This window comes from Acanthopagrus latus, chromosome 20 (assembly GCF_904848185.1).
Source record: "Acanthopagrus latus isolate v.2019 chromosome 20, fAcaLat1.1, whole genome shotgun sequence".
Classification (NCBI taxonomy): domain Eukaryota; kingdom Metazoa; phylum Chordata; class Actinopteri; order Spariformes; family Sparidae; genus Acanthopagrus; species Acanthopagrus latus.
Window position 1 is genome coordinate 15262787 of NC_051058.1, and position 21849 is coordinate 15284635.

The following is a 21849-nucleotide window of genomic DNA, read 5'->3' on the forward strand; positions in this document are numbered from 1 at the left end:
CAAACCTGCACTTAGAAAAAGCACCGTCTCCACCGCGCATCCAGCTGCAGGCTCTGAATCTACCCCCCCCCCGCTGCGCCGAATTCTTCTCGATGACGACGTCAGTGCCTAGATGCAAAGTATCTACGCTGCACATAAGCTACTGTATGTTTACATCACAACACATCCCACAGATGACTGACTGAACTTTAGCAGAAGTCGCGAGGACAGAGAACTTTTTTACAAGAAAAATAAATGTCTGCACTTACAGTAAGTATTGAGGTATAAGTTGTGATACTTGAGGCGGAGCTGAGTCTAACACATGCACTGTAATTATGGAAAGGTTTACTGTACTGTTTAACCTTGTGAATCTTTAGTTTCAGTAGATTCTTTAACAGTTTCACCTCACTGTAACTCTTTCAAAAAGTACCATTACCTCCAGTTTTTACTACTACAACACTTATGTAAATGTAATTGCCGCTTTCCACCTGTGTAACAAGTAACAGGCGGCATAAATCCTGCCTCCGTGTGATTCATGTGTCAAATCTTCAGGTAATAATATAAATCGAAAGCTCGTAAGGCAGACAGCCGGCACCTGCACTCACCTGTTTGATACACTGCAGACGGTCATTGGTCTGCTGTATGTGTCTGTCCATCGACGGAATCGAGTTCATGTTGATTGTCCCTCTTCGGCCTCTACCTGCCAGCCATTAAACCGGAGCACTCTGCAACAGAGAAAACACACACACACGCGCGTGTTAAAGCTCGCCTCTTTTCCAGAGGAAAAAAAACTGCCAATCCCGTCACCGCCAGGATATTGCAGTTTATTGTGTGTGTGTGTGTGTGTGTGTGTGTGTGTGTGTGCTGAGCAGGGAAGATATTGATTTGGCAGGTGACAAGCACCTCAGAGGAGCCCAAAGGATGACATTCCCCTCTCAGCTCCTGTGACACCCTTAACAAGCCCTGGTGCTTGCCCCTAACGCCGCCACGCGCCTTTCGGAGAGAGAGAGAGGACACACACACGCTGGGATGACTTAGAGAGGATGTCTGACCATGTTTAAAGCACCTCGGGGTGAAAACGAACAGACGTGGAGGCACACACAGACACACACAAACACATATAGCCAGCCAGTCTGTCAGTATTATCTCAGAAAAACTGCATGAAGCCCTTCCATCCCGGCCTGTGAGAACATTAACTTGGCATGCAGCTCTCTGTTTACATTACTTAGCCATTATGTAATCTTTGGTTAACAATTATCTGTACCCTGGGCCCAGACATGCTCTACATTTCACTTCTCCCTCCTCCTCCTCCTCCTCCTCCTCCTCCTCTCCAGCTACATAAGAGTTCCTCGAACAAAACCCCTTACAGCGCACTATTGATTTTGGAACGGCGGCTTATGGAAAACCTCTTCCTCTCTCTCTCTCTCTCTCTTTCTTTTTCTCCTCTGGAGAAATAATTTTTCACGGGCAAAGGCGAAACAATGGAGCCACAATCTGACACGCCACACGACATCATCACAACTTAAAAAGAAAAAAAGCATTACGGACCGCATTAAAAAAAGGTTATCAATTTCACCCGCCGGAGGACTCCGATTTGACGTCAACGATCAAATAAATATCACACTCGAGGTGTCGGCCATAACTCAAGAGTGACCCGCAGCTTCATGGGAGTTATTAAGCACATACGTACTATATGGGTGGTGGCGGAGAGTGTCCTCCTCCTCCTCCTCACTCCTCCTCTATCTCAATCTTTTCCTTCTTGCTACTGCAGGGGCATCTCTCCCTGCTGTGCATCATCTCTCACTCAAACACTCAGACTCCCCCCTCCTCTCCAAACTCCATCTTTCTCCATTACCATCGCACAGTGAGAAATTTCAGTGCATGGAGTACCGGTGAGGAAAAGAGGAGACAGAGAGCGCGAGGAGGCAGCATGCTGCACCACACTGATAATGCTCACTTAGGGGTCTCTAGCTGGATTTAACGGCAGGGCCAGTAATCTACTCCACTAGACAGCTAAAGAGCTTTTATGCTACCTATTGGAGCTGCTCATGCCTGTACTTGAGAGGAGATGAGGGCACGCTAGTGCATTCCTCTCCATAAATTAGAAAAGCTCATAAAGAAAAAGAGAGATGTCGGAGGAGTTTTCTTCTAACACTCGTCGCAGGCGGAAAGCATTTGTTTGTTGACATTTTTGATATCTCTCGGAGAGAGGGCCTTCTGAGGCTCGAGGAAGGTGGCACCACACCGTAGTGTCTCGGGCAGCGACAAGCACACACTGGATTTTCACCATCAATTAGTCATTTGGTCTATAACGTGTCATGACACTTAAAAGAGAAAGGAGATAGAAGTAATCCTGGATGTAAAATTAAACCTTGACCCAATTCTTTCATCATTTACAATCATAAATAACAAAGAAAATAAGCCTCACATTTAAGAACCAGAAAATGTTTGGCATTTTATTGGCAGGATTATAAATTATATCGCCGTGTGTTTGTTAGTTGGTTGGTTTGGACAGATCGCCACCAAACTTGGATGGAGGACGGGTCTCGGCCAAGAAGAGACCCCATAAACTTTCGGTGCAACTCCAGCTGTCTTTCTCCAGGAAGTCGCATGTTGCTGCTTTAAATATGTTTGATTCAAAGAGACTGTCCGGGCAAAAAAAAAAAATATGCAAATAAATGATTGAAAAATGCATCAAAAACGTCTTTACAAGCATTAAAACAGAAGCTGTGCAATCACACAAAAAGCCTCCCCATGAGGGATGATATATGTTTCTGCACTGACTTCCTTTACATCCCTCTGGTGTTTGCTGCTGCTGCTGCTGTAACACTCTCCCTTCAGTCTCCTCTCTCTGCCAGCTGACACTGAGCTGATCCACATCGAGGGGACGGCCCTGGAATCCATCATGCCCCTCAGCCACCAGCAGGTGTCTCCCTGGCCCTTCAAAGGCCTGGCTAGTGGCACAAAGAAGGCGGAGCAGTGTTGCTTTAAGCCTTTACAAGCTCTACAAATCCTCAGCTGCTGCTTCCTAACAGGGCCCACTCAGCCCGGCACTGCCTGTCTGACCTTGTGGTTATTGATGAGCGAGTCGACCTGCTCTCTCCGTCTCCCTTTCCCCTCCTCCTGCCCTTCCCTTCCCTTTTTTTTCTCTCTCTCTCTCGCTGTCATCTCTCTTACCTCCAACAGTGAGTTAAAATGAGGGGGGAAAGAAAAAAAAAAAAGAAGGCTGAGCTGCCTTTCACCATCCTGGTTTAAAACACACACTGTAATGACTCCTCTGACCTCCCTGCCTGTGTTTTATATATTTACATTTACATTCTACCCGGGATAACTTTTTTTTTTTTTAAAGTACAAGATGACAGCGCTGGGGAGTAATTTAATTTTCAGTTATTCACTCATTCTAATTAAACACTAGTCCTTTGTTATATCTTTAATGACTAACAAGAGCCAAATTAAAGATTAAACCCGCGATGCTGTGGAGATATGACAACAGATGCAATTATGAGCCCCCCCCCTTCTATTTACATGCTCTTTTTCTATCTCGCAGATGTTATCATTTATTATTTTCTCTGCGCCATTACCTAATGTGAACTTATTTGCCTTGATTCAGCTTGTTACCCCCAGAAATCCTTCCCAAGTGCTTCTGAGGGGTGGGGGGACCGGTGCAGACACATGCGTTACTCGAGCTTAATTTAATAAAAAAAAAATTGCGCGGCAGGCGTTACACAACAAGTTGAGAGCCGTGGATTCCTGCACAACAAAAGACACAGGAAGGAGGGTGAGATGGAGAGGTGGGAGGGGAGGAGGGAGACCCGCTTTCCTTCCCTATTCAAGGGGGAGCCAAAATATATGTATTGAGTGGGAGCTGTAATAAAACGAAACGGGTGAGGAGATGCAGGCTGGGAACAAATATGAAAGGCAGTGGAGGATGGCGGCAAGGTGATGGAGCACCACCGGAGGATTGGATGAAATTATCTCTTTATAATCAGGGGGCTTCTGCATGGCTGCCTCCTCCATTGCCCGGTGACAGATGAGGCCTACCTCTTCAAATGGGCTTTTTCACAGTGCTATCAGCCCACCTCTAGGGTAAAAACAATGTTTTTCTTCCCCCCTGTACCACCACTTAAAAAAGCTTTGTTTCCACGCAACACCCCGTGGAGGAGAGGATCGTCTCCCGTCAGGCAGGGTCCATGTTTGTCTCATTACGTGATCCCGTTACATAAGTGCATCTCGCGAATAAAAAAAGGGCTGCGGCTTTAATTTGATGACAAAACTGTGCCGTGGCGGAGACGGGGAAGACGGTGACGCTAAATAATGTTGAATGAAGACACTAAAGCAGAACGTTATCCCTGGTAAGTAAGAGGGATTGCTTTTTGAACTGTCACAATCGCACAGTTTTGCGAATCTAAACATTATTCCAGGCGCCCCAAAAACCCAACCCTGCATCTTCAAAGAGACTCTTTCCAGCCTGTTAATGTAACGTAGACGAGTTGCGCGCCTCAGCTCTGCGGGATGAAAAACAGTCTGAGGGGGAGAAGAGTAGACAATGATTAGCTTTATCCCACCATCACAGCAGAACAAATGGATCATGAACCCTTGCCGCTTTACACAGTCTCTCAGCTGAGCTGTCATGGCACAGGGAAGTGGTAAACAGATTTAATTTATTCATATAAATGGCTTGTGAATCAAAGGCAGTCAGGCTACTCCAGGGCTGGGCAGAGTGCTGCTACAGGGATATTTCCACTTTATTAAAACCCAATTTTCATACTTTCGGTCTTTTGTCATGATAACATTGTGCTAATCACAACCCAAGATCTGGGAACATAGTGACGTCACCCACTGGCCACTGTAGTTTGAAGCCTTGAGTCTGGCATTAAGGCCACCGTCATTGTTTTTTTAGGAGCAAGAAGTGACCATATATGAAGATGTCCTGATTGGATCTGACTGAGAACCAGCAGCAACTTCTCAATCGCAAGGTAGCCACGCTCCTAAAGCATAACCTGCTTTATCATTTATCTCACTTCAATATGGACCATCATTTAAAAAACAAAAATCGCACTGTGTTCAGCCATTCAGACCATGAACTAAGCTAAGAAACTTTTTGCTGGGGTGGAAGTATTTTTTTCACAAGCTTATATACAATCTGCATTTTTGCAACCAACGCATTAGAAGAATACGACCTGGCTGTAGCTGGCACAACCGTTAGCTAATTAGCTCGTAGCTCAGTTAGCCCTAGCATTTTGTCTGGACCGTGAGCTCGGATCGGAACGACCTGGCAGCCTGAAGAGAGAGTGAACACGGACCTGGATTGAACGCAGCCTCCGAGACCAACAGAGGCTATAAGGTTAGCATGCTAACTTCAGAAGACATCTCCTCCTGGTAAAGTAAAAATTCTGTCCACATCTTACAAATTGCGCTTTTATTAAGACACTTCTGCTTCGTCTTCACTTTTCAGAGCCCAAAGCTTCACCCAGATTTAACGGCGGATTGTAAACAAGCCAACAGTTGAAGGAGAAGTAACAATAAGTTAAACACTTTTTTTTTTTTTTTTTAATACAACAGCACTTTTCCTGTCTCCGGAGGGGCTCGGCCAAAGTACAGTACATGATCACAGTGCTGTGGGTGACTGCAGGAGCAGAAAGACAGCAAGCCGCGCTGGCCACCGTCCCGACCACACACACTCACACTCTCAAACACACACACACACACACACACACATACGCATTGGATCTTCTCACCTTCCCTTGAGTGCTGGACCGGCATCATGATACCATAACAACACCCTCAGTCACTCCTAATGTGCTTTACAACAACACTACAGGCGGGGTGTTACACCTCTGCAGAGCTGTGTGAAACACCCCCCACACACCCCCCATAGACCAACACACACACACAGACACACACATACACACAGGGAAACACACACATACCTCACTAATCGAATGCCCATAGTACCGCTGACACTATTAAAGGCGGCCTGAGTGGAGGAATCAGCATCGCTCCTCGCACCTCACGTTGAGACTCGCTGCTCAAGGTGATGGTGTCCCCGTGAGTCGCCTTTTGTAGGTGAATTAGGCAATAAAGGGCTAATCTGCGCCATCATTGACTGGGGCTCGGCTGTTTGCAGCACTTGCTTAAGGGCGATAAAGATGAGGGAGGAGGTGGGGGGGTGGGTGGGGGAGGAAGCATCTCTTCACCCTCATGATTTTAATGAGCTCTGATTCCAAGATATGTCTTGTTTTTTCTCCCGACTGTCGGCCGAGGCCGGCGTGAAAGCTCCCCTTTAATTATCTCAACATTGCGGAGACGCTGTTTTCTCTCGCGCGCCGAGGGGAGGGAGGGAGGGGGGGTGTTTAGTTTGGAGAGGGCAGCTCTAGGACTCCAGGTGTCTGCCTGGTTCTCTGCCTGGTGAGTGGGCCAGGCAGGCAGCGGGGGGACAAAGCTGTGTTTGTTCGTCGGAAGGAAAAAGCCGAGCGGATGGAAATGTGTACGAATCGGCACCGCTTCCATTGTTGCCTTACAGAATGTGCCATAATCCTCGGCAGGCTCCATCCAGAGCTGGCACGGAGGATAATATGAGCTGCCTCCTGCCTGTCCCACCTCCCTGCTCTACCTCCCCTCCCCTCAGCCCTTCTCCATCACCTCCTCCCCCTCCCTCCCTCCACCCCCCCCCATTTCTCTGCTGCACACACATATGGACACGCAGCCACTCGAGTGCGCACACACATACACACACACACACACCTCCCCACATGGCTTCTTAACAGGCTTGGGAATGGATTTCTTTTATTTAATGTGGTTTGGTCTGCAGCTCCAGCGGCAACCGTGAGTGAGGGTGGGCTCGCAGTTGTGCCACTCACTCACTCACTCACACACACATACACACACACACACACACACACTCAATTCTAGGAGCCCTGCTGTGCTGGTCGCTGTTCACTGATCTCTCCCTCTTCCCCTCTGTCTTTCTCCATCTCCCATTCTTCCTCTAACTCACTCCACTCCCTCTCTCTATCTTTCTCTCTCTCTCTCTCTCTCTCTCTCTCTCTCTCTCTCTCTCTCTCTCTCTCTCTCACGCAGACCCACATTCCCTCCCCTCCCTCTCTTCCTCCCTGCCCTCTCACTTTTTTTTTTTCTTATGACAGCTCACATAAGCAAGCCTCCTGGATTCCTGCGGGAGCCCCACGTTCAGTACACAGAGATTGTTCAGCCATCAGGCACATCTGCAGCGTGATTAGAAAAGCAAAGGGAGCATGGTGGTTGGGGGGGCAAGGAGGGTGGGGTTGGTTGAAGCCACCACCATCACCATCACCGCTACCGCTGCTGCCGCTGCTACAGCAGAGGCAGAAAAAAAAACAGAGGGCCGGGGATCATAGAGGGGCCTAAGCAATATCTCCTCTCTAACCAAGTGTAACGTTTCACCAAGTCTCCGAGGCCTACGTCGCCTGCCATTACACACACACAAAAAAAGGGGACAAAGGCAGGTGGGAGCCGGTCTCTCTCTTCACCACCAAAACCACCCCACCCACCCTCCAACTCACCCGGAGAGGAGGTGGCCACATGCAAAACATGAGGAGCATCCTTTTCTCCCCTTCTCCTGTTTGCCCTCCAAACAGCTACTCTTTTAATTTCCTTCAACCCTTGCGCTAATAGCAGGGGAGGGGAGGGTGGATGAGGCGGAGAAGGAGGAGGAGGAGGAGGAGGTGGAGGAGGGGGTCAATTCCCCCGGGGCGCCGGAGGAGGCAGCACAGATGAGCCACATGACTGCGTGTCGCCCCACCACCAAATGCAGAGCAGCGTGGTGCTACGGCGGCTAACCGGCTAGCCCTCTCTCTCTCTCTCTCTCTCTCTCTCTCTCTCTCTCTCTCTCTCTGTGTGCCTGTGGTGCTCGATCAGCCTTGCCGCCCGCCGCTGAGCTTCCCTCTCTCTCTCTCTCTCTCTCTCTCTCTCTCTGCTCTCTCTGCAATCCTCCAGGAATTTCAGGGGAGGCATGTGAGGATGATGAAACCAGCGAGCCGAGCGTAAAAAAGCTGCGCTAACTGTTGCGATACGAGGCGATATTCGCACTCGATATCTCACGGAGAGAGCCGCCGACCCCCCTCGAAAACACTCTGTCTTGAAAATTGCCTTTGAAGAAAAGTCAAAGAGGCATTTTATTTCCATTTTTTTGGGGGGGGTGGTGATATTGTTGCCGCGTAGGTGCCGACAATGTTTCAGACAACTTGTGAGTGAGTGTTTGACTCCCAACCCCCTCCTCCTCCTCCTCCTCATCCTCACCCCTTCCTCTCTCTGCTCTCTCTCTCTCTCTTTTCTTTTTTTTTCTTTCCCTGCCAGTCTCCTGGTTTATTATGCATTCAGCTCATGTGTCCCTCCTGTGAGTGGCTGTTCATTTTCCACATACCACGCTTAATCCGGGGCCAGCTAAAAACTTTGAAATAGCGGGAGCCGCAGCCGCTACCCAGGAGGAGCCATTATGAGGTCTGGGGGAGAGAGAGAGAGAGAGAGAGAGAGAGAGAGACTGATAGTGCCGGGGGGAGGAGTGACAGGCGCGCCGGCAAGATACATGGGAAGGAATTCAAAGAAGGTTGCGAGGGAGAAACACGAGGGCCGCTGTGTTCGCGCGGGAGGTGCGCGGTGCGGCAATAAGTTACGGGCGCAGTCGCGTGTTTTTCTTGTGTGCATGTGTGTGTTTTCGATGGGGTTGTTGGTGTGGGTGAAGGCGGGCGGAGGACCTCCTCGTCTCCATTGTGCCAGTGACCTTTGGCCTTTTGTGACTTTGAGTGAATGGGAGAGGGGAAGGGGGAGAGTGAGTGGGAGAGATTTTAAATAGTGCATGAGCTCAACCTGCCTCCGACGCTGACGGACGGCAGCAACATGAGCTTTCTCTGTTTCACCCAAGAAGCCTGAGAAGACACACCATCAAACTGACAGCACCTATTATGACCTTGCTGACATCTCTATTTTAAAATTTCATGGGCTGGGTTTCTGTGTCTTGGCTATGGCCACTGGTCATCGTGATCATCTATTAATCCATGCATTATCACTTTGATCCATCGATCGCTTGTTTAATCACCATAATGACTCCTTTAATGTCAAAGAATGGCCTTTAAACCTGACAAAGGCAAAGGAGACATCTTGAAACTGCATATTTTGTCCACAAATCCAATGACATTGAGCTCAAAATGATAAAGAACAGAGAAAGGCAGAGAATCCTCACAGTTAAGGAGTTTGAACCAGAACATTTTTGCACCTCTTGCTGGATAATTCCACTTAAAGGACACAATTCCTCATTTTAATTTGGGTTACTTCTAGAATAAGTTCACATGCTTCAATGCTCAAAAAACCCATATGTTTTCTCACACTGTTCATGCTGCAGCTCCCCCTCCGTCTGAGATGCTCTGTTTTAGCTCCTGTCTCTTTAAGGCCCACCCTCTCCTCAATACCCTGTCTCCTATTATTGGTCAGCTCACACACGTCTGAGCCAGCGCCACTAACAACAACAGAGCAGCTGTACTAAATCAATTCTTACGTGCCAAACAAGCTGCTTTCCATAAATTATGCAAATGTGTGTAATGGCGACATGGTGTGATGTCGCAAAGTCACAGAATTAAAGGTGGGACGACTAATGAGGTGTTTGAGGAGCAGTGTTTTCTGTGGGAGCGATGAGCTTCTGTTGGTGTGGACTTTGACATTTTTTTTCCCATTTAAAAACTGAAATTTTTGTTCCTTGATTACTCAGTTCATATTTTAAATGTTTTCCTGTATTATGTTATATATTCTACATTTTGGGGCTTTTCCAAGTCAAGATATTCCTGTACAAAGAGAATCCTTTCGGAGCTCTTTCCGGGCTTAAATCCAATAATCAGGCAAGATTATATATCCTCAAAAAGATGAAAAAACATAATCTTCCTCTTGCAAATGAAAAGTGTGTTTCATCAGCAATAGAACACTCTATTCCTAAACTAATACATGCAAGGGATTTGAGTCTGCCGCAGCCTTACTAAGTCTGGAATGACGAGTAGCTTATGGGTGGTTAATGTTAGCAAATGAGTCAGTTAGCTGACTTCATTACCTCCACTATGTTTTAAGCATGTACCATCAAGTGACTGTCAGTTATACGCTCTTAGCCTAACTGAATGATCGATTATAAAACAGCTTTGTTTAACCACCATCTTCTTTTATTTTCTCATGTTTTTGCGTCCGAACCCGTCACCGACTTGCCTCCTCTGAAAACCACTCCCCTCCTCCTCCCCGCAGACCTTCCATTACGATCCTCTAACTGGCATGACTCATAAAGATATATTTTTTATATCAGCAGATTGTCTGATAACCTTGCTGAGCGGACTGATCCTGTGTTAACAGCTTGCTCGTATCTGCAGCCATCGCTCCCTCCAGGGAGAAGCCTCTCATTCCACAAATGTGCTCAATTAAAAAGAGCAGAGTGCTCGGAGAGGGGCAGCGAGGGGCCATTCCCTGCGCCTGTTTGATCTGGATTTCCTAATTGGTCAATGACAACACATTACCAGACAGGCGGACGCTTGATCCGACGAGAGGAGGCTTTTGACTGCCCCCACCGCCGCCGCCATCCTACACGCCCCGTCCGTGACCAGGCAGTGTGTGTCTGTATGTTAAGGAGGGGTGAGGGGTTGATTTAGGGGTTAGGTGACACAGACTGCTGTAAATCTGTGTCACAAATCTTACACATGGGGGGGCAAACACACACACACACACACACACACACACACACACACACACACACACACACACACACACACACACACACAGGCATGTGATGAATCCCATGCAACAGACACACCTCCTGATCGGGTCCACACCACGCCACTCACTCTGCTCTAATTTGCCAGATATTGCGGGCTGCCACATTTTGATTGCCTTTGTGTAAATGAATCGGGAAGCCTCTCATTCCACGTGCGGCCGTGGAGAAATGTGTCTGGGGAGAAAAAGGAGATTCTCCGGGGGAGTAGACTTAGCAGAGTCCTCAATCAAAGCCGAGACATTTATTCAATATTGTTTTTGTGCACATCTTCCCCTCTTAAGCGGAGGGCATCCTGAATTATCTCGCCCGACGTACATCATTTCACCCAATCCCGTCCTCCTGTGTGTTGTGAGGCACGTGAAGGACTAAAAAGGGGCGAGCTGGAGAACATCCGTGTAGTCTCAAGTGATGCGGATCACATGTTGGTAGAACAGTAAGTCGCATTTTATATAATCTTACAGCGCGCTAAAAATAGCATCAAATGAATATTGAATGCTAGGACAGAGGAGGCGTTATGCAATTCACGACTTATGCTGTCAAGCGAAGCGATAACGGCCTCATCCCTTTCACACACTTACTCACCAACGTCACATAATCTCTTTCATATGAGCTAAGGGGGGGTGGGGGGTAGCCTCCACAAACACTTTGTAATTCGAGTTGTTTATTTATACCATTGCGTGTCATCAAAGGCTGCTTTGAGCCTATACGAACACCTAAAACTGCACGAATGGAGAGATAGGGAGGTTTCTTAGGCCATGTCATTAATAAAGCAGTATATCAGGGCTTTAGGTTCACATCAGAGCTGCACCTTCATACTTTGTTTCGTTTTACTGCCCGATTATTCATTCAGCCTCCCAAAAAGTTCAATATCAGACATCTCTGAACATCAGACATCCAGAGTGGCCAAGGACACATCTTGAACTTAAACCAACCAAAAGATGTTCAATAAATAACAGTATAAATCAGAGATTTAGAAGCCAAAACAAGTCATCTGGGGATTTTTGCTTGAAAAATGAACGATTAAAGGGAAGCTCCACCAATTTTACACACTGAGGTGCGTTTACAGGTCTTGGGGGAAACACTACTGCATATGTTTTTCAAACTCCTTTTATGACTCCAGAGGAAGCTGCAGCTTACATGATGAAGTCCCTCCAGTGATGTCACTCAGTGGTTAGGCTGTATTGTGGGCAATGCAGTTCTGCTGGATCAATCTTGGTCATTTTGCTGTTGAAACTATCCATGATGAGTCAGCAGTGTTACAGGAGTGTGGGGATTGACAAGTGGACTGCTTTTCAAAACCCACTTAGCAACTTAGCCACTGAGTGAGATCACTGGAGGTTATTTATTAGATTAAATGCAGCCTCCTCTGGAGTCGTAGTCCTCCCCAATACCTGGAAACACACTTGAATGTGTAAAACTGGTGGAGCTGCCCTTTTTTTGTAAGTCTTATATTCACTCTCCAGATCTCCTTAATATTAAAAAGAGGACTATTCTACCCGTGGATCCGTGGCTCGTATAATATTCCTATCTTGTATGTTCATGGGTGTCATTTAGCTGCAACCTGTCTCTAGCTGCTGGCAAACAGCAGAGCTCCACATCATCCATCAGGGAAGTTGGGGAAGCTTGACAGGTAAACATAAACAATGCTGCCAGCATTTCGAGAAAAGTGTATGGGACACACACACACACACGCACGCACGCACGCACGCACGCACACACACACACACACGTACACCAACAGACAAACTGGCAGACAGAGAGAAAAAGGTGTGAGAGGCAGAAGGCGGGGGAGAACGAGAGACGCACCGGATCAGAGAGGAGGAGGAAATGAATGCTGCAAGAGGTGGAAAAAGCCGAGAAATTCCGTATCCTCCTGTTTCAGCCCCCCGAAAACTGCTGAACCATCAGCAATTACAGGCTGGCTGGATCATGAATCTCTCTCTCTGCAGTGGTCTGCTCTCTCTTTCCCTCCTCCTCCTCCTCCTCCTCTCCCTCTCACCGCTGGGCGATACTGCAGAGGTGTGCGGCGGCCCCTGTAGTCAGTCACCTGGGCCGCCAACAAACAAACACACTTAAAAAAACAACAACGCGCGGCTGCTGCGTGATCGCCCGACTATTATTAATCCCCCGTGCAAATCAAATTGACACTTTGCATCTCCTTTTTCCGTGAATGCGTGGATTACGCTGTCAGGGAGCGAGCTGATATGCAAAGCGGCTGTTGTTTTTTTTTTGTTGTTGTTGGGGAGAGGAGCGCAGGTGAGCGTGATCCACGAGCTGCAGTCCAAACAGGCTGTCAGGGCGGCCCTGGGACAAAGGCGGAAGGGGATGGCGGGGGCCACATGCCCATGCACATATGTCAGGACACAAGTAGAAAAGTGCTGAACATATAATTAGCTAATCCAGTGGAAAGCACAGATAGGCAGTCACTTAATTAAAATGATTAATCAAGGGCCAATAAAAAACTTCTTCTTTCTGAAAGTGCTGTCTATAATTACAAGCGGCTCCCTCAATATGTGCGTGCAGCGAGTGTGTTTGTGTGCGCGTGCGTGATTGGTGTGTACTGACGGGAGGGAGGGAGGGAGGGAGGGAGGGAGGGCTGGAGAGAAGTCAGCTTCCGTGGCTCATTCAGCGTTAGGATCCTCGGCTAATGAGATTAGTCAATAATGGATTGAAAGCAAGTAGCCTCCCCTCCTCTGACACAATGGCCAGAGAGGCTGCCCCGTCAGCGACACATCCCGCACCGGTCGATACACACACAAACACGCTCACACTTAGAAAACACATCCAAACAACAGGGGGCCATCTTTTTAACATACAAATTGTGTTATAATATCGAGCGGCAGGCTGCTTGGAGGCAGCGCTCTACGTGCCTCGCACGGCTGCAGACAATTCCCAGGGATTTAAATTCAAATTAGGGAAGTATATCTTGATCTACAGAAAAAATGGATATTGTAGACATCATGCCGGGGCCCTCGAAAAAGCCCGAGATCTCTTTCATCACACGAATGAATGCTTCATGACGAACACTGAGAGAAAAGAGTCGCCGCCGCCGCTGAGTTTCTGAGCCCGGGGAAGGACAAACAAGTCTTGAGAGTTGAGAACTCCTTCTCAGATAAACAAAGACATGAAACGGGCTTTAAGGCCAGCTCGAGCACAAACAGAGCTCTTTTCAAACCTGTGAACAACCTGTTTGCGAGGGTGAAAATAAACCTTGCACAAACAAGACGCAGCAAGCTGCCGCTGGTGTTCGGGGGCCTTGATGCATTTACAAAAGCAAGTCGGACACAAAAAAAGGAGCTTTAAAGCACCAGCAAACGGGAAAACTCAATTGTGGGCTTGTACGTCTGTTGACGATCAGAAAAAAGTGCCGCATCCATTCACACTTGAGTGTCTCCAAGAAGTATTTAAGCACAGGCATGATTGTCACTCTCCCGTTTATGCCCCTTTACTTTAACAGTTTGATTTACTGATGTCAAAATCCAGATGTCATAGCTGACAGAAACACTGATTCATTCATCATTTGTTAGCATTTGCTCACACAATGAGCTTCACAAGCTGCAGAAAGTGCATTTTTCATTACCAGGAGGCGCCCTGGGTTTCGTCTGTCAGGCACACAGGCTGAGAAGATGACCTGAAGACAAAACTCAGGGCTAAAAAAATCTTATATCTAGATGTTTTATTAAAATATTCTCCAAAAGACATGATATGAGATAAGACAGCAGTATTACGAGTCAACAGTAGCCATCGTTAAGTGTCATTAATCAAACTGGATACAGTAAGTATTAAGACAACTGCACTAGAGCAACATGCATATCATTTGAAAATCTTTTCATGGACTACCATTGTTATGCAAAGCAAGACAATGAAATTAACCAAAATGTGGGATTAGCTATGTTGATTTCTAAATGCAGAAAGAAATTGTCCAGGTCAGATCCTGTATGTTCTGATGCAGTTTTTGATGAACCTTTAACGCCCTGGGTTCTGACTGTCAGGCTGCACACAAGCTGAGAGACCTGTAGACAACACTAATAATAATAAAACACTTTTTTTTTCTTTTCCTGATTTATAAGAAAATAAAATAACGAATCTAGTTTTGTTGTTAAAATAGTCTCCACAAAAACACAATATGAGATAAGACAGTAAAACACATTAGCAGTTTTAGTCAACATTACCTATTGTTAAAGTGTCTATTAATCAAACTAAATAAAAGTAAGTATTGAGACCACTGCATGAGAGCAATTTGCATATAATTTCAAACTCCTTTCATAGACTACCATTGTTATGCAAAGCATGATAACCAAATTAATCAAAGTGTTACTTTGCCAGGTCGATGTAAGTGTATCTAAAAGCAGAAAATAGTAATAATCGTTACGGAATGGTCTAAATCAGATCCTAGTATCATAGCTGACAAAAAATGCTGGTTCACACGTTGTTTGTTAACATTCACTAACACGATGAGCTTTACAAGCAGCTGAAAGTGCCTGGTCTCAACTTTTAACGCCCTTGGCTTCGCCTGTCAGGCTGCAGACAATACTCTTACGATACTATTTGATACTATTTTTAGTCAACATTATCCATTGTTAAGTGTCTCTACAGCATTAAGACTACTGCATTAGAGCAATTTGCATATCATCTCCACTGCTTTTCATAGACGACCATTGTTATGGAAAGTATGATAGCCAAATTAATCAAAATGAGCAGGGTGCCGGGTTGATATAAATGTATCTAGATGCAGGAATTAGTATGAAACGTTGTGCGATATAAGTGTCTAAGCGTCTAGGTTCATCCAGTCACATTATGGCACTGAGGGGTGTTGGTGCTCCTGTCAGGCAGCCCTCCCTGAGTGGGGTCAGCACCGCTTTACCAAAGGTCAACCCCCTGGTAATTTGTTTTACCGTTGCCCCCATCGTCGTCCAAACACGGTGCGTCATATCAGGTAAACCAATTATTATCTGACATGAATCGTGGAGTGGAGGAAGTCCCACGTGACCATTTCCTCTAATATTAGTAACGTGGCTCTCTCCGCGAAAAAGGCACCTTGTCCCTGATTCCCAGCATGTCTTTCGCCGCCACTTATCAGCCGCCAAGTGACTCATTTACCTGAGATGTGCCGTTCTGTGTGGGATTTAAAGGTAATTTAACCTACATTCAGACAGGAAAATGAATTAAGCGCCGCCGTTTCTCTCCCCTCTCGTTCTTGCCTCCCCTCTTTTCGTCTCAAATGCATAAATAGCAGTCAAAAAAAAACAAAAAACGGCAAGCTCTCTCCTGCTTAGTATTCAGCTGTAATTCTCCAGGGTGGACACCATGCTGTGTAGACAATCTGCATTTTGATTGGTGTACACTGGAAGTTTCCGCACGGCTCTTTAAAAGGCAGATGCATCGGAAAACAACGCAGGGTAACGGTTTAGAAATGTATTTGTGAGAAAATGCAGCCGACTGCGCCGTGGAAATAGCAAATAACTCGGTGAGATTTATCCTGTTTCATTAACCGGGGGGCCAGCGCTGACACGGGGATATGATGTGAAACTGATCATTTGCTTTGCCGCAACAGTGTTGGCCCAACATGGAAATGCCAGCGATATATAACCCTCTCAGAGAGCCATTTGTACAATCTCACCATTAGGAGCCACTTTGTTCCTGTAGCCCCTCTGGCCTCAAACCAGGCTTCAGCCTCCGATGGCTGTAACCATGGCAACTGCCTTCATTCAACACTTGCAAATAATGAAGACAATGTGTTTTCCATTTAGATGAGCTTTTTTTTTTTTTTTTAGCGCGAGAAGATATGGAGAGTCCATCCTGACTGTTTCATTAAGGGGGCTTAATAACATGATTCCTTTTGCTGGATGCACTGTACGAGCCGGATCGCAGATTAAATTGGTCTGGTGGGGACGCAAGTCAATAGCGGGCGTTCAAGACTCGCTGTTGTGTTCAGCAACTAAACTTGGTAAAAAGGAAAAGTTGTTTTCCTCCCGAGTCGAGTGTTGTGGGGGAGACGCATCACAAAAAAATGGAGGAGCGCCTCGGGCAAGAGAATTTAGTATCTTGATCACACGAAGCCAAACAAAAAGGCAGGAGCAAGGCAGGCGAATGAAAAGTAGACGTGTGGGCTCTTTAACAGCTTTTAACAGCCTGTCAATTCTGTTTGACTTACTGCAGTTTTATCTGTTGTGGCTCTTTCTAAATTACTGTTATCACGACTTTTAGTAACAATAATGTTTTACCACCCAAGGTAATGTCTAACATGCGCAGTACCGACACAGTGTAGTTTCAGTTCTGATTTTGTTTGCCAGTAAGCCATTCTTCCACCATCTCAGCAATTACACGTGAGCACAATGTTATCAGGGCGGCCTCTAATACCATTTTTGGGGGAATTTGAATCGTCAGCGAGAATATCCCGTGGATGTTGGGGGGGGGGCGGTTACATAAGCCTCAAACTCATTGTTAACTCATGTTGTTGGACTGATGCCAGCAGACAGTTTCAAGTAACTTCTAACAGGTATGGAAGAGGACGATACCACGCTGATGCTTAGGATTATCGAAAAAGGTGAGGTCGTCCCAGCATTACACGATTACAATGGTCTGAGCCGCAGACGTCACGTCAAAGCAGCAGAAAAAGTTGGCATGTTTGACATCATTTTGGGGCGAAGTAACTTTTAAAGCAGCTTTCTATCAGATTTCACTGGTGTCGCTGCAGATTTTACATCTTGATGGCTCTCTCCCTTTTCATTTCGATAGGGGGCTTGGTCTTGTTAGCCCAAAATAACTGCCTGAGAGTGCTGCCAGGTTGGCTGCCGAGTGGCAATACTTGCCAAAAGTGGACTTTGGATTTACTTACATACTATTATTGTAAGTATGAGTCTAATGAGAGATGAAGATGGTGGTGGGGGGGGGGGGGGGCATCAGCCTGTACAGTTACAGAAGTCAACTATGTGAGCAGGGAAGTTGCAAGCTCTGAGGTTTGAGGGTCCTTTGCCTGCAGGACTGAATGCCGCAAATATAATAGTGTTAATAGCGTTAGTAATATTCACTCGATAAAGTTGCTGACCTACATCTTTATGGGCGAACAATAAAATGTGCTGATTGGTCTAAAAAAGAGGATCAGCGCCTTGGTCAGGTGACAGGACGAGCCAAAAGCTGCACCCATAATTGCGCAAAGTATCATGGGGGCTAGAAATACAGTAGATAATTATCAATAATAAATCAAATATGTTAGGATGTTTTTTCCTTTTGAAAACAGTTTTAACAGGTGACTCAATCTGTGTTCGAAGTAGAATACACTTGTTTTTAAAAGAACAGAAAAAATGAACACCAAGTTACAAGTTACCTTTTATCTTATGTTGATGTAGTTGATTAGCAAGTAGTCGTAATTTGTAACAAGATAGTTATTGCTGCATTTGTGCCCATCTCTGATTGTCAGCTTTAATCAGTTAAACTCTTAATGGCGATAAATCATCAATCGGCTAATCATTAATCGTTAACATCTATGGTGGATCTCGATTCGGATGCTGATTACCACGGGAACAAGTCTTCAGATCAACCCCAGATGTTATCATAACCAAAAACAAACATTTCATTAACGTTTCATTAATGTCTCCGGTGGAAAAAACAAGCTCCAACAGGTCCAGCAAAACCCCGCGGAGGGAATAATAAAGTGCATGTTTGCGAGCGTTTGCAAACACGCATACCTACACAGAGCGGAAAGTATGGAGAGAACTCGAGGGGCAGGAGTCTCCCTTTTTCCGCTGTTTATAGGGAAAGCTCCCGGTAAGCAGAGCCAGCTTTCCAGGCCAGAATTAATTCAAGAGTTTTTTTTGTTTTTTTTTACAAATCACTCAGACAGGAAACACAGCGTTGTTCTCCACTTCCACCTCTCCTCATACGCAGCCCAGCAAACATTCTTTTTGATTCACCATGTTGTTTCGCTCGCAAGTAGGGAAAAAGAGACACACAAAGCAGATAGTTACCCTAATTCCTTGATGACAAGAGTTTATCTTGCAGAGCGGAGTGCATCTTGTTGCCTCGCGTGGTGCCTGTGTTAACACAAAACCCTGAAAAACACTATTGACTGGAGGAGCTGCTGTCAATAGCAATCGTATGATTTCTGTTCCTGCCGTTTGCCGAGCTTCGACAGTCTGCGGCTCTGTTCTCTCTGCTCCTCTGACAACAGAACAGTAACCTTTATGAAAAAAAATATAGATATGACAAAAAAAAACCAAGGGCACCACAACACCACTTCAGAGTGGGCTTGTTGCTACAACAAACAATGCAGTGAGCTCCGGCGCTCGTGTGCACAGGGGCCACAGAGCGCCGTGATTGATATACAAGAGATAAGACAGTGTTTGACTGCTGAATCCGGCTCCAATCACACGGCTCTCTGTGACGCACTCGCCGCACACTATCTCTGCCACACACGGCCCGTGCTGCTGATAAGCAGGACTGAACCAGTCATATCTCCCACTTCTGGGAGAGTTTCTTCTTGAATAAACAAACTACTTCTGAAAAAAAAAAAAAAAAAATCCAAGTTTACAGGTGGGGCTGAGGTGCTTTGTGGATTTCAGACGCGTGAGTGGAATGAGTGACAGCAACAGAGAGAGTGTGGTAAAAATCCACTTTATTTTCCTGATAGTGGTACTGTTAGATAATTATGTGTTATAGTTCAATTCGTCCTCAGAACCCCAAAACTCAAGTTCAGATTTGAAAGGCATGTTCTCTTGTAAAAACAGAAATTATTGTCAGATTCCCATATTTCTGATGGTCCTGACTTATGGCATCACAGCTGTGTTATAAGATATTTCCTGGTTCTCCCTGAGTTCTGGTTATGATTGTGGCGTTTCAGTAGAGGTGCTGGACTCACATATTACAGTAAAAATGTGACAGCAGTAAGAACTGCCAAAAATCTGCATGGAGTTTTGAAGAGTAAATCATTAATCAGTTAGTTACTGACAGAAAATGATCAGTGATAGCTTCTCAAATGTGAGGATTTGCCGCTTTTCTCCGTTCTGTATTCTAAACGTTGAAAAAAAGCATCCCAGGACGTCAACCTGGGCTCTTAAAATCTTATGATGGGCAAACATGAACATTTCATAGACTAAACAGTAATCGATTAATCCAAAGTGACCAATCGATAATGAAAATAAATTCCCAGTGCCAACCTGAGTCCTTTCCTGGAGTGTTGCAAAATGTTAGAAGAAATCCACTTAGCCTGTAGCCGCTCATTACCTGCTGATTGTAAAGCAGCACGAGGAGTTTTTATGGAAAGCCCGCATGATTGGTACACTTCAGCTCGATGCAGCGCATGTATTTTTAATGAGACAAGCCGTCTTGATAGAGCGGGAGATTGCTGGCATGACTGATGATGCTTTACATCTCGACTGGGTATTTGAGAAATCTTCCACACGGGGCCCTCTATCTTCTGAAGTGATCGCAAATGATGATATTGAATTTTAGCCGTCTGTGCTGCCGAGGCATTAAAGACGCTCTCTCGAGATGACGGACGCTGGATTGTCGGACACATTGAAGTCTATATTTCCGCTCCCCTGTGGAGACGCGAGTCGCCGACTGCATCTTTACATGGTCGCATCCAACAAGGAGGCTTGGCGAACGCTTCTTATTGGGTCTCAATGTCACTGCAGCGCACACGCGCTGAAAGCACAAACACCCTTAAAGCACTTTAGAGTGTGACACAAGAGGACACTGTAGCTAAAGGTTAAAGAAAACACAACAAAAATGAAGACTGCAGGAGAATTTTGATTAATGTTAGACCCCTTCGCCACACAGACACACACACACACACACACACACACCTACTCCCAGACCTCCACCAGAGAGGGACGGAGGCTGCAGCGAGCCTGTAAGAGACCACCAGGTGTGACCTATTCATTATTTACCAACAGAGGCAGGCTAGCAGCGTCTGCACGCTGTGCACAGCCCTTCCTTTGGAGGAGAGATGTGTCGGGATCAGATGAGAGAGGGCACCTTTGTGGATAGACATCTTTGTTCACACCCTGCCTGTCTGTCGCCCTTTTCTGCTCCACACCAAACACACAGAAATCACCTTTGTTGGTTTCTGTCCACTCGTCCAGACCAGTGGACAGTCACACTCTGCAGTAATGTGATTACTTTTTCGTCAGTGAGGGGCAGCACTATGATTACAAAGTTGAATTCAGGGATTGCTCTTCACAGTAAGCTGGGATCAAACCACACGGACATTTATGTCTTTCCAGATGGTCACTATGCCAGATTAGGAGATTTGACCGGCTGTGACTTGACCGAGAGACGTGTCAGACTTTGTCGAAGCCAAACCGATATTAGCTTCCCGTGGTTCACAATCTGCATGACATGCAAAGGCCAGACAAAAGCTTCTGGGGGCAAGCATGTCATCAAACAGGGCAAGAGTAAATGACGTATATGTTGTAAAGTTAACAAACATGCCGTTCTGCGTACCTCAGAGCCAAAACACTGAAGTTGTGGTTCCTTAAAACCAAAACAAGTAGCTGAAAGACAATAAACTCTTCAAACAGTTGAGCGGAACTGTCTGCTGATGATTCTTTGTAGGTTTAGTAGGGTAATTATTTGAAACAGAACAGAGAGATTTCAAAGCTACATTAAACACTTTTTTGGCCACAACCAATAAAGTAGCTATAGCTAACAGGCTAGCAACCAGTGTGCCTGTTTAAACATCGAGCAGACAATTGAAGTCGCGTTTCTGTCGGCCCAAAGAACGTGAACCAAACTTAGTTAATGTCTTTGGCTCTGTTTTTGGTCTCTACTGCCTCCTCAGGGAAACATCTGGCTCTGCAGCGGCTAGCTGGTCGCTGACATCGTCCGTCTGCTGTTTAGTGCTCGGCAGGTAGTGGGTTCTTTAGAGGTTGCAGTGGAATAAGTTTCAAGAGAGCAGTGAGAGTTGCCAACCATAAAACCAAAACAAAGTGCTGAAAGAGGCTACACTCCCCGCACAGCTGAGTTACAGATCTCGGTGGGCTTGTCACTGAGAGCGACCCTTCTCACATTACTGGTTGCAACGTTCTATTGCTAATATGTAAATGCAAATTAACGCTGCTTTGAAAGACAGAAGAAACACATCTCCCGAG

At 46.1% G+C, this 21849-nt stretch overlaps 1 protein-coding gene across 2 annotated transcripts in view; it reads right to left on the reverse strand.

Moving 5' to 3' along the window:
* LOC119009913 (zinc finger MIZ domain-containing protein 1-like) overlaps positions 1–21849 on the reverse strand; it is a 171038-nt gene that overhangs the window by 43172 nt on the left and 106017 nt on the right. For both annotated transcript variants that reach the window (XM_037081644.1, XM_037081645.1), the window contains exon 7: positions 585–704. In XM_037081644.1, the coding sequence (XP_036937539.1) occupies positions 585–653 (69 nt within the window). In that variant the 5' untranslated portion in view covers positions 654–704. The remainder of the gene's footprint in view (positions 1–584; positions 705–21849) is intronic.